Below are 13,871 nucleotides of genomic sequence, written 5' to 3'. Positions count from 1 at the left end.
TTATGGCTTTAATATTTTTCTTTTACTGGTTTTGTTGTTGTGCAGATGACACTGTTTCTTTTACTGTTTTCTTATAATAATATAATTGTACTGTCAGATATGTATGATTTAATATTTCTTCAGGAATCTATTTTTATTTAACAGCTATTACTCAATTGCATGCTCTTAAGTATTCTAGTACTAAAAGACTCTAAAACTTATGTCTTGAAAATCCAGTTTTTAAGATTTTTTTTTTGTTTTTTTGTTTTTGTTGGTAGAATGAATACCTTGCAAAAGAATTAAATGAGAGAGAGAAAGATTTGGAACGGAACAGGACTGCGATAGCCAAATTTCAATCTAAATGTAAGCTGTAATTCTTTGTTAGTATAGGCCATGATTAAATTTATAAATAGCTGCTGATAGTCAGATCTTTATGTATAATTTTTAGAGGGCTAATATTCTCCTGCTTTATTTTGTTACGCTTGCAAATCTATTTTTTCCTTTAATATTTTAAGTTTACAGTTTACTTGGTGTTTTTCTCAGAATGCATGAAAGTGTGTGTGTGTGTGTGTGTGTGTGTGTGTGTGTGTGTGTGAGTGTGTGACCTAATACCTTTAAACTCTGAAATGTAGATTGAGGGTTGTTCCTGATAAGCTACAAAATGATGACGATGAAATTTAATTTAACAAGGTCTTTTATTTCTTTAGAACTTCAATAAATACTTTAAACTTTCATATATCTTCTTTAAAAGAGATTCTACTGTGTGGTACATATTCCTCATTTTAAACTTAAAGATTTACATCAGTGGCACTTCATGGAACACATTTTATTTATTTTAATATTTGGTATTAAAATAACAAGTTGCTTAGATCCAATCCAGCACAGCACTTAAGCACATGCCTAACTTTAAACCCATGAATGTCCCATTGAAGACAGTGGTACAACTTACTTGCTTAATGTTAGGCATGTGCTTATGTGCTTTGCTGGATTAGATCATTAGTAAACAAAGGGTTGGGGAGTCAGAATGATGCATTTACTACTTGTGCACAGAAATCTGAAGTCTCTGAACTCTGTAAGTGGGTGGGTATTTCCTTGAATAAGATAAGCCATTTTTATTGTATATCAGACTAACAGAAACCAAGATGAAATTTTTCCAAGATGTATTTTTCCAGAGTATTTTAAAGTATTTTAGAAATATACATTATTGTATTGCAGTAAAAGAATTATCAGAAGAAAACAAGCAGCTTGAGCAAGGAATGAAAGAGATTTTACAAGCTGTCAGGGAAATGCAGAAGGATCCTAGTGTGAAAGGAGGAGAAACGGCCTTAATGATCCCTAGTCTGGAGCGATTAGTAAATGTAAGCCTTCTTTCATTTGAATTATTTGGCTTGGTAGAAGTTATTTATAGAGTTATCTTTGCTTTGACTGCTTCAGTGTTGAACATTAGCTGTTATATGTTCAAAATACCCCCTAAAATCTTAAAAACACAAATCAAATTGACCCATGAGAGTAAAATTCATCTTGACTGAATAGTCAGTCTTCAAAGCATTGCAGAATACTTTAAATATGGATGTAGTATTTTACATAAAAGCAGATTATAATGTTGTATTAAATATATGACTTTTAAAAAGTAATAATCTACTTTGAGTTATCTTGGTAGAGAATCAGATCACTGAAATATTAGCTTGAGACATGATGTTCATGCTGAAAGTGTTTGTACTGTTAGATTTAGTTTTCTTAATCACTTAGCGGCTAGATCTGCGCCGAGCTCACAGTCATGAATGCTTCCCAGTGCACCCTAGCTTTACTGGTGGGATTGCATCAGTGATGCTCATTTTGGGTTGTTGGAACTCCCCTCAGCACAGCCAGCCAGTTCTGCCAGCTGACACAAGGATGGGGTTGAGTTATGGCTTTGCCTACTTTTATCTCTCACTTCCTCCTTATGATGATTTGATGGTATTAGTCTCTGTACTCCCTCTGTCACAGTGGCTGCAATTTTGAGCCCCACTTATTCACACTGGAAAGCTCCAGTTTATTGGGAAATATGGAGAAGTATTTGTGTTCTTTTGTTTGTTTTTTGTTTTTCTGTTTACTAAATTAATTCTTAATGTGATAGGCAATCGAATCAAAGAATGCAGAAGGAATATTTGATGCCAATTTGCATTTGAAAGCTCAAGTTGACCAGCTTACGGGGCGAAATGAAGAATTGAGGCAGGAGCTGAAAGGATCTCGAAAAGAGGCAACAAATTTCTCTAACCAGTTAGCAAATGCTAATATAAAGGTATATATTCTAATTTGTTTTACAGTGAAAATATAGAATAATTTGCTGGCTCCATGGATAACAGAACAAAATACACTTAATATTTTGTATTAAAATAGTTTTAAATGCTAGATATTGCTGTCAGTTTTTTTAACGTAACTTGCATTTTATTTTTTACGTACACATTTTGAAAATATCTAAAACCTGCAGATATAATTGACAAGAGATACAATCATACATACTTGTTGCTATATTTATGGATTATAATCTATGTACTTGTTCTCACTGAGTTAAAATCCAAATAATCCAAATGTTATTCCATACTTACAAAAACCCTAATATCCAATGCCCCATCATAGAGTTGTGTCTACTAGGTGAGGTGTTGGGGAAAGCTGTGCTAAATGTCAGTTGCAAAAACATTTTTGTTTCATTTTTCTTAAAATGAGCAATAATCATTTTACACTTCTTAAATATGTGAGAGACTCAAATAACAAGGCTAACGGGGGTTCAACGAATAAATTGATTTTAAAATGTTTTCCCTTTTTGCCACTGAAATAATAGCTGGTGATTTTAGCTCAACTGTGAATGCTTCCAAATGTTTATATTATATATCCCAAAGGATATAACATATTAATATTGAACATATCTTCAAACTGACATCTTTATAAAAAGGCATACTCTCTATACAAACCCTTTAAGACAGCTGTGTGATCCAGTATGACTTCCTAGTATTTGTAGCATTACAGAACAGTATTTTCTGGAGCATTGTAGTTAGAGATTGTTGTCAACCAAAAGCTCTTTGAGGAGTTTAAAAAAGAAAGACATGGTAAATTTAGAATAAATGTGCTGGATAGCCATCTGAGCCATGCAGTTTTGGACATCGAGGCTTAGCTCAGTCTCCATATGAATGTTTGCGGGTAAAAAGAAAGGAAAAATAACCTACAAATTATATGATTGAGCAACTGAAGTAAAATTGAGATGGATCGCCAGCTGTGTGAGCCTGCTCTGGATGCTTGATCATTTTTAACCATTTGACTCAAAGTATTGTGTTTAATTTTTTTGTGGAATTGTAATTTTAAAAATAGAAAAATTTACTTTAAAACATTAAAAAAAATAATTGGGACTACTAAATTATGAGATGTTTATAATTCAGAACAGTGTGAGACTGGACACCTCTACATTTTGTATCCATATTTTTGGCTGAATAATAGGAGTTTCGTCTTACTGCTTCTATTCTCTTTATTTATTTTCTTTAGATTGCACAACTTAAAGATGAAGTTTGTTTGTTACGTCAATCGGAAGGTGCCAATATAGTATTCAGAGCAGTAAACCGTCCAGAAGGGATGACTCCTTCAAATGCTAATATAGTTAATTCTCAGAACGAATATTTAATACATCTTTTACAGGTAACTGATTTAAACCTGCACACTAGGGGTATTTGTAAATCCTTCCAAATCTGTTACTATATCGTATGTGGAAACTGGGGAGTCTCCTAAAAACTGTAATGTGTATTGTTGTAATAGAATATAGTTTCCTGAACCTTCCTTGTATGACATCTCTGGGCTAGAGATTATTTTATTTCTAACCCCACCAAAGCAATCTGCAGGGAAGAGCCAATCCCTCTTTCCTCTCCCGTACCCAACAAGACAAAAGACTTCTTGTCTAGAATTGCATTGTTTCATATGCAGTGTAGTCATCAAATGCAATTTAAAGATCCCAAAAATCAGGAATATTTTAGAATGTCTGGAAGAAAACTCAATATGAATTGGCTCCTCCTCCTGGACAGCTTGAGGTACTCGAATTTTTCATTTTGGGGCTGCTAAGCTTGATGTGCTTTGTGAGTAATGTTAAAGAGTTTATTAAACAACCATATATTCCCAGCATCACAAACAGACTTTTATACAATACACTTGGGAGAAAAATATGTATGGAAGAGAGTGGACAGTTTTTACATTTTTACCTAAAGTCTAATGTTTGTAAAGCCAGAGGACAATCGACAAAAAATGTCTATTCTATTGTTCTTCTCATCTAAGTTCCTATGCCTGTTTTATATAGTACGGAAGGTTAGGAGACCATATTCAAGCATAAAATAAATGGTGAAGAATATAAACTTCCTAATTTGGCCAGTAGGAAGTTGGTCTTTTCTGTGAATTTATAAAGAAAGCCACTTGCTTTGCTTGCTATGGGTCAATTTCTTCATGACCAGAATGCCATAAATGTAGTTTTACCAAGATTATATTAGAAGATTTTTCCCCCAGAAAGTTGACAGAGTACATTTAGCTGGAAGAAATATATAAGTACTGAAAATATTTGTATGTTCTGCCATGAAAAAGTGTTTATAGCCTTTATAACCTTTGTAGCTTTTGCATTCTTTTTACAAACCTGTAATTCTTCTTCTAGAATGGGCATTTATCAAGAAATACACAAAAGTTAATATGTAAGAGTTATGTTGTTTAAAAGAAATCTGTGTTGTTGTTTTTTAACTGAATGCTGGTCTGCAGATCCATGCACCTATTCTCATTGAATTCTCTCCTTCTTCTGCCACACACTTGTTCTGTCCAAAGCTCCTTGTAATCTTATGTTTACTTCTTTTATTTCTCATGTGAGTTAGTTGCTCATTTGTTTGGAGGGAATGGTCTGAATGTTGAGAAGAAGGGCTTAAATATGCTTGAATTAAAACTGTTGATTGCTGGGATGAAGGGAAAGATATGGTGATAAATGGGGGCATGGGAACTTAAAAAACAAGCACACGAAACATAAATGGGGGATGGGAACTTAAAAAACAAGTACACTAAACATAACTAATAAGATGTGTGCCTATCATCACCCCGATCAGCTTGCTTGTATCAGAAAAGATTTTTTACATTGTATAGTTATGAAGTATGAATGCATTTGGCAGTGTGAGAAATGCTTAACACTTTCCAGGTGTGCAGTTTCATTAGTAGTCTGTGTGGACAAATCCAAAATGTCAAGTAATTCTCAACTCTTTTTGGTTTGTGAGCTGTAAAATTATTTATTATTTTTTAATTTATTACTTACAAATATTTAAACATTACTTTTATTTAGACTGTTTTTGACATGTTGTTTTAGCATAAAGACACAAGCTCCGTTTCTTCAATATGTTGATCTCAGTGGCGCAAAGGTCTATGCTAGAGAATACCATTGATGAATATTTTCAGATTTGAAGCATACATTGTTAATTATATCATTAATTTTTATTTTGAAAATGATTATTAGGAACTAGAAAATAAAGAACAGTTACTTAAGAAATTAGAAGAAGCAGTAGAAGAATATAAGCGAAAATTTGCAGTAATTCGCCATCAACAAGGCTTGCTATATAAGGAATATCAAAGGTACAAATCCTTTGGGGGTCTTCCTTTTGAGATAGTCGGGCTGTTCAAACCTTAAACTTTCAAAGTGTTTTAAATATTTTAAATAGAAGAAAATATTAATAATTTCCCCACTATATTCAAGTTGTTATTTCTGTTAGCATCATGGAGACTTGTGTGAAATAATCATTCTTCTTTTAGGTGGCCTCTGTATATTCCCCTTGGTGCTGCTGTGCTTCAAAAACCTTTTAGAAAAGCAGTGTCGCACTCACATTTTGTTGCCTGCTTTGTGGCAAGAACTAGCCTGTACAATTTTCATAGTGACAGAGATCATTTTAGCACCAGGGAAATCTGCAAACTGCAACCTTGTCAAGCTTCTCTTGAATCTGCATCTGGGAACTCATTTGTATCTGACATTTGTGGAAGCCTCACTTCCACTCTTTTCTGCTTTCAGACATAAGAGTAGGAAAAATTGGAGCTCAGATGGAATCTTGAGCTGAGGGACCCAGTGTTATTACAAAGGAGGAAAAGGAAACATTGCTATGGATCCAGGGAACACAAGTGCAGATTGGAGATGTCAGCTCCAGGGGTGTCTTTGGCCCTTCGTGTAATGTCAGTTCCTAGGACAATTCCTCTCCTTCTTTGAGTGATGACTGCTTCTGATTACCACAAAATGCATCTTTCCCACCGGAGGGTTAAGGCAGAAATTATTTAGATACAAGCATGTCCTAATTTGGATTCTAGGTTCTGAGGGCTGCCCAGATTGATATTTCACTATTGAATTAGGCCTGGAGGCTCACTTGGGCAGCTTCTGAGACAAAAGAGCTTTCTTTTTTTTTCTGGAGATTTATGTTTGTTGACTAACTTCACTAGCAGTTTCTGGATCCTGTTTTTGTGTCAGTCTGTGACATTTGGGTAGCACTTCTATTCCTGCAAGTACAAGAGGCAGATAGTCTTACGCATGGGACCTTGAGGTTTGGCCACACCCCTCTGCCTATGTACTAGATTCTCTACCTCCAGCCAGGCAAATAAAATAGTGATTGAGTGCTCCTACCTTCCCTGATGCATTCAAGTACAGCTGGTCAAAACTTGGAATTTCTGTTCCATTGAAAATTCTGAAATTTTGAAAGTGTTTGTTCCATTTTGGAACAAAAACAGGACATTTCTAAATTTTCATGAAAAGGAAATTATAAGTTTTTGTTTCAGGAAAAAAAGTATCCATTTTATTTAGATTTTCCTGAAACTAAACAGAGCAGCTGACTCCGCTGCTTGCAAGGCACTACCTGAACTTCCCCCACATCCCCAGAAGGAATTGGAGGCAGCCTTGGGAGTTTCTCGTAGTCAAGGGAGTCACCTGCCATGAAGCAGGCCGCCTAGAAGCCCTGAGAGCTCTGGTTCAAGCTGGGTCTCCACAGCTTCCAAAGTTTCCAGGCACTCTGCTGTATAGCAGAGACCTGGAAAATCCTGAGAGCCCTGGTTTGAGCTAGTGCCCCAAGGGCTGCCCTGCTTCATGACCCTCCCAAATCTTTAAGGTTCCCGGGACCACGGCAGGGACTCTGGAGCCGCAGATACTAGAAGTCCGGGGTCTCCAGTCCTGGTGCAGTCTGCATAGTGGAGCCAACAACCCTTGCCTTCTAGGGTCCATAACTCTGAGGCAGCTCCACTATTACAGAGCTTCCAGTTTGTATGGCAGGGCTGCCCTGGATATGTGGGCCCAAGAAGGCATGGTGCCCTTAGCCTTTGGGCACTCTGTATGGCACAGCTGCCGCAGATCCTGGAAGCCTGAGCTACTCAGCAGCTTGCCAGGAATCCTGACTGTGATTCAATGAAAGTTTGCAGAACCCAAGATATTTCCACAAAATGTTTTGTGGTTGATAAATTGGCATCTTGCAAAGAAACTCTATATCATCACAAAATTATTGACTAGATCATTCAATGTGTAAAAGCTTTTTTGAAGGAACAGTGAGCAGAATCTTGCCACCCCCTTAAAGAAGCAAAGATTCCAGGCCTCTGTATCCCAAATAGAACCACTGTCAAACTTATTCTCTGCTTTTTGCCCCTTATCCCCACCATGGTGGAAGCTAAGATGTAGATGTAGTTTGTCTGCGAGGAGAGCCACTTGGAGCCAAAGAAGAGGAGCTCTCCCACAACTGCTCCTAGCCCACAGAACCTCACTGTGACCAGGGAAAAATTTTAGAGTCTGGACTGCTTATGAGCTTCCTCATCTCCCCAGACCAGTTGAAACTTGTATGGGAGAACCTCCCGAAGCTTAGGTCAGTCTCTTCAGTTATTGAGTCCCGACGGGCCACACTTTCCTCACTGATGAGGGGGGTTTGGCCCCACAGTGCAGACTACAGGGCCCACTAAAGTGAGTTGCAGCGCCCACTAAAGTGTTAATCGATAACTGCCCTATGTGAATCCTGCTAGCGTGAATAGGTACCTTTCAAATGGGATTGTGTTAATGTGAAATTGGTACCTTTTAGTTCACTCTAGCAGGGTCTACATGGGACACTTAGAGAGCAACACTGTAGTGTGCACTGCAGTTCACCCTCTGGCAGTCCACACTGCAGGGCCATGTAGACAAGCCTTGCAATCTTTGGGAGCAACTTCAAATATCTTTTCAAATCTGCTGATCTAATAGACTTCAGAAGGAAAACACACCAGGATTCCTTTACCTGTTCATAACATGGTAGCAGTCTGGCAAGAAGGCTGGCATCCTTTTTGAATCTCCTTTTTCACAAGAGGGAGATCTGGGCTTTCTGCGAGAAGTATCTCATACTTCACGTGTTCAAGTTTATTGGAATGTTTCTCTTAATAACATGTTTTCAAATTTAGATAAGTATGCATTCTTCACCACAGACTATAAAATACAGTTCCAACTTTTAATAGTGAAGTTAATTTTGAGTTTTCTAAACATGTTTAAAAAAATTGAAAAATGTGTTAATGTTAAAATAGCATATTTCAGTAAATAAGGTTATAATGGTAACATGATTTACAAACAGTTTTGAAAAATCTTTACAATATTTCATATTTCTGAATGAAAAAATTGAACTATTTTTATTTAAATAAATATATTTTTTTTTAGTGAAAAAGAAAGTTGGCAAACAGAATCTGAAAAAATGAAAGAAGAAAAGAAGAAGCTAGAAGATCAGAAAGAACAGGATGCTATGAAAATAAAGGAATACAATGTAAGCAGTGTGGTTTTTTTTTTAATTGTTTAACTTTGCTTGAAAATGTGTTGATTTTTGCAATTTTAGAGTTATTAATGCAGGAGTAAAAAAATTTCCAAAGTTAACTTGGCACAAGTGGAGAGAGAAATTAGTTACTGGTATGACTTACAACTACACTATCTTGAATTGTAATATTACTCACATGTTCATCTTATTTATGCACTTTGTGTTTTATTCGTTTAATGTATTTAAACTGTTGGCACGAATAGTATAATAATAGACCAAATTCAGCCCCATAAGAGACTGCAAGTTCTTGCTGCTTAATTAGTGATGTCATACTTGCTTATATCATGGTTGTGTTTGACCCAGTGTATTTTATTAGGAGCAAGAAATAACCCTATCAGACCAGCACTTAATTTGTAGTGAAAGAGGTGCCGGGGCTCAAGCAATTTTTGACTTTCATAACTGACGCGGTAAGCCCAGAGGTGCCGGGGCTATGAACTGCCAAGCCTAGGGTGGCTTAGCCCTGGCAGTTCCTGGCACAAATAAACACTGTATCAGACTATGAAATTCAGAAGACTGCTTGTCTCCCACTGTATCACTTGCAATCATTTTTGTAGATCCTTGACAGATTTTTTTTTAAGTTATTTTTTGAGCAACTATGACCTAAATGTATATCCAAAAGCTAGAACATTCATTTTCTGAACATTTTCACTTGGGTCATAAAAAAAACCCCAAAAGACAAAATACTCTGTCCTTTGCAGCACAAGCAAAAGCCTGAATTTTAGGTCTCTTTCTTGGAGATAAAAGGGAAAAGGTAAAAATTATTTAAAAGAACCTACAGCGTAACTAAATTATTATAGTATCCCACTCTGAGTGTCTAGAATTTCTGGAATACACAGCAGTGAAATTAGGATATTTTGAATTTTTCTCTTGGAAAAATCTTTAAATATATATTTAAACACCTGACACACTTATGGTGCTATCCAAAAATTGTTTGTTTCTTTAAGAATCTCTTTTTCCAGCTATCTTTCATTTCCAGAGCCACTAGCACATAAATCTGTCCAAAGAGGAGGTATGTTAATGTATTTTAAAATATTCTTGTTTATTCATATGAAATTTTGACTAGAATGATTAGAAGTTTTCAAACAAAATGTTCTTCTTCGAGTGCTTGCTCATATCGATTCCAATTAGGTGTGCGCGCACCGCGTGCACGATCATTGGAAGATTTTTACCCTAGCAACAATCGGTGGGTCGGCTGAGGTGCCCCCTGGAGTGGCGCCCGTGATGGTCATTGGAACTGTGGAGCGCAGTTTAGCTGATCTACACTCTCCCTAGCATTCACTTTAGTACCTGTTAATAGTTTCTGATTAGTTGTTAATAGTTGGTTATAGTTGTTAATAGTTGTGAATTACTTAGTATAGTTAGAGTTAGTTTAATTAGTGGGGGGGGGGGAACGGGGTCTTCTCCCCTCTCCCCTATCCCGGTACCTAGACCCATGCCTGGGTCTCCGGGCTTCAAACCCTGCTTGGCTTGCCAGAGGCCGATGCCATGGGAGACCCCCATGACTCTTGCCTACGGTGTCTGGGGGAATCCCACCAAGCAGACAAGTACCGCATTTGCAAAGCCTTAAAACCGAGGACCAGGAAGGAGTGGGACTTTAGACTGAAGCAGCTCCTTATGGAGGCAGCACTTAGCCTGGTCTCTTCCTCCGCATGCCGAGACTTGGCACCGTCGTCCTCGGTGCGGAGTGCCCCTGCGGCACCGACTAGTCTGGCACCGCGTTCGGACTCTACCAAAGACTGGCGGCGCCAGATCTCCCCAACACCTCCACCACCATGGCGCAGGTCTCTGTCTCTGAGACAGAAGAAGAAGCAGCCCAAGCAGGTGCCGGCCACTTCTTGTTTGTCAGTGCGACAGCTGCCGACGCTTCCCGCACCACAGTTGGAGCCATGTCCATTACCAGAGCACAAAGGACAAATATCGGCTCCTGCAAGGGCCGTCGAGTCCGGTGCACGTAAGCTCCCTGGGGCACACCGCAGTCGAGCTGAGACTACCCTCCACACCAGAGACCTTTTCAATGGCGCGGGACTTGATCGCTCTCACAGAGCCGACTCCTCTGCAGCTGGCAGCACCTCCGGCACAGACGGTGATGTTGAAGGGAAAGCCGTCGCTCATGCGATCACCGTCGCCGAGTGAAGAAGGATGACACCAGTCCTGGTCCCGATCTTCTTCCCAACACCCATCACGGCGTTGGTCGCAGCCCCGGCACCGCTCTCGTTCTTGGCGCCGGTCATACTCGTGACGCCGCTCGAGCTCACGGAGATTCGAATTGCATTACAGCCGGTACTGATCGGACTCCCAGCACCGCTCCTGGTACCAGTCAGAGCGGCACTCGACTCAGAGCTGATCCCAACGCCGATCTCACCGGAGGTCGTCATCGAGATCCATATCAGGCCCCCAGTACCGATACGACCGCAGGCACCGATCGACGTCTCGGTACTGTTCTGCCTCATGGCACCACAGCACCGGGGTACTCGGCACCGGCGCGTACAGCACCGCCTTGGCCATCTTGCTCCACCTCTGCGTTGTTGTGCTCGCAAGGTGGCTACCATGCCCAGGCCAGGGTGAGGGTAGTACAGGCCAGTGGCTAGAAGAAGGCCAGGACCTGGGCCACAATCCCCCACAGTGGTCCTTCTGGACCCCGTGGGCATACCATCAGACCCAGGGGGCTCCTTCGGGGGCTTCCCGTTCTGCCCCTTCGGAGCCCTGCCACTTTGTCTCGCCCTCCCCCTCCCCCCCCCGGAGGCTCTGAGGCGACTGCTCCAGCACCAATGCAAGCCCACGCTCCTAGTGTGATGGACCTTGAGCAACAAGATCCTCCACAAGAGGACCTCGTGCAGGATCCCTTAGTCTTGGGGGTATCTTCCTCACCTGATGAGGCAGTGGCGGGGTCTACGGTTTCGGGCCCTCCTCCTATGGACCTCCGCGCCTACCAGGAACTTCTTCGCAGAGTGGCGGGCAATATGAACCTCCAGGTAGAGGAGGTGGTGGAGGTAGAGGACCCTGTGGTAGACGTTCTGTCCGCGGAGGCACCGTCCAGAGTTGCCCTCCCCATCATACAAACCATACAGGCCAATGCCAAGACAATCTGGCAATTGCCAGCCTCTATTCCACCTACGGCCAAGGGGGTGGAAAGGAAGTACTTTGTCCCTTCGAAGGACTATGAGTACCTCTACACGCACCCCCAACCGTGCTCCCTTGTTGTGGCTTCGGTCAACGAGAAGGAGTGGCATGGTCAGCAGGCCCCGGCACCTAAATCAAGGGACGCTAGATGCTTAGACTTGTTTGGGCACAAGGTGTACTTGGCCGGAGGCTTGCAGCTCAGGGTGGCCAACCAGCAGGCACTCCTGAGCCGATATGACTATAATTTGTGGCACTCTATGGGGAAATTAAAGGAGTTGGTTCCACAGGAGCCCAGAGAGGAATTTGGGGCTATAATAGAGGAGGGCAAGAAAAGGTGGCCAGAACCTCCCTACAAGCCTCTCTGGACGTGGCAGACTCGGCAGCTAGGACCCTGGCTTCGGGCACAGCCATGCGCCGCATCTCCTGGCTACAGGTCTCTGGCTTACCACCAGAGTTACAGCAGACCCTCCAGGACCTGCCCTTTGATGGCCAGGGCCTATTCTCCGAGAAGACAGACTCAAGGCTGCAGAGTCTGAAGGACTCGAGAATTATCATGTGCTCTTTGGGAATGCATACTCCAGTAACGCAGAGAAGGCCCTTCAGACCACAGCATCAGAGGTCATACCCTCCCGCTCGGCCGAGACAGGACTTCTTTAGAAGAAGTTGAGGTGGTAAAAGAAAACAAACTGGACACCAAGCCAGCCAAGGCCAGGGCCCTCCCAAGCCATCAGCAGGGCCTAAGCAGAACTTTTGAGGGTGCGCCCAACGACGGAGCACCAGTCTCCATTCAGGATCCTTCCCTGCCTTTCCAAAATAGTCTTTCCCGTTTTCTCCGTGCGTGGTCCTACATAACATCAGACCATTGGGTCCTACGCACGGTGAAAAGGGGATACTCCCTCCAATTTGCTTTCTCCCTCCCTCCCCCCTCCTGCCCCGTCCCTCTTCAGGGATCCTTCTCACGAGCACCTCCTTCTACAGGAGGTCCAATCACTCCTGGTTTTGGGAGCGATAGAGAAGGTTCCGGGAGAGTCAAGGGGCAAGGCCTTTTATTCCCGCTACTTCCTAATCCCCAAGGCCAAGGGCGGGCTTCGGCCCATCCTGGACCTACGCGGACTCAACAAATTTATGGTAAAGTTGAAGTTCCGCATGGTCTCACTAGGGACCATTATTCCTTTTTTAGATCCTGGAGACTGGTACGCCGCCCTCGACATGCAGACGCGTACTTCCACATGGCAATCTACCCAGCGCACAGACGCTTCCTACGCTTTGTGATCAATCAACAGCACTTTCACTTCACCGTCTTTCCTTTCGGCCTGTCCACGGCCCCCAGGGTGTTTACCAAATGCATGGCTGTGGTGACTGCCTCCCTTTGTTGACAACGGATCCAAGTGTTCCCATATCTCGACGACTGGCTTATTCGAGGTTGCTCCAGGGATCAGTGCAGTCTCATGTTCAGATCACCATGAACATGTTCAATCGGCTGGGCCTCCTGCTCAATGTCGCGAAATCCACTCTGGTACCAACCCAGAGGATAGAATTCATAGGAGCAGTATTAGATTCAGGCCTAGTCCGGGCAATTCTGCTGGAAGCACGCTTCCAATCCCTGGTGAACATCGTCCCCAGCCTGCAAAGCTTCCCAACCTCGACCGTGAAAACATGCCTATGCCTCCTGGGACACATGGCCTCTTGCACGTTTGTGACCAGCACGCCAGGCTGCGACTACATCCACTCCAAGCCTGCCTATCAACATTATACCGCTCAGGTTGGGACAGCTTGAGCACAGTGGTTACCATCCCGACAAGGGTATTAGCCTCTCTATGCTGGTGGCTGGACCCCAAATCAGTGTGCGAAGGGGTGCCATTTCACACCCTGCAGCCCTCCGTGTCCCTAGTCACGGATACATCATCCCTGAGATGGGGAGCCCACCTCGGGAACCTCTGTACACAG

General features: G+C 41.9%; 1 protein-coding gene across 2 annotated transcripts in view; it reads left to right on the top strand.

The window, feature by feature from the left end:
• CEP290 (centrosomal protein 290) overlaps positions 1-13,871 on the top strand; it is a 111,151-nt gene that overhangs the window by 44,015 nt on the left and 53,265 nt on the right. For both annotated transcript variants that reach the window (XM_054027619.1, XM_054027628.1), the window contains 6 exons: positions 258-342; positions 1,195-1,337; positions 2,096-2,260; positions 3,496-3,645; positions 5,477-5,592; positions 8,654-8,756. In XM_054027619.1, the coding sequence (XP_053883594.1) occupies positions 258-342; positions 1,195-1,337; positions 2,096-2,260; positions 3,496-3,645; positions 5,477-5,592; positions 8,654-8,756 (762 nt within the window). The remainder of the gene's footprint in view (positions 1-257; positions 343-1,194; positions 1,338-2,095; positions 2,261-3,495; positions 3,646-5,476; positions 5,593-8,653; positions 8,757-13,871) is intronic.

The sequence above is a fragment of the Malaclemys terrapin genome, chromosome 1 (genome assembly GCF_027887155.1).
Source record: "Malaclemys terrapin pileata isolate rMalTer1 chromosome 1, rMalTer1.hap1, whole genome shotgun sequence".
NCBI classification, from domain to species: domain Eukaryota; kingdom Metazoa; phylum Chordata; order Testudines; family Emydidae; genus Malaclemys; species Malaclemys terrapin.
Note: the sequence above shows the minus strand (reverse complement) of the source record. Positions and strands in the feature narration are given on the sequence as shown.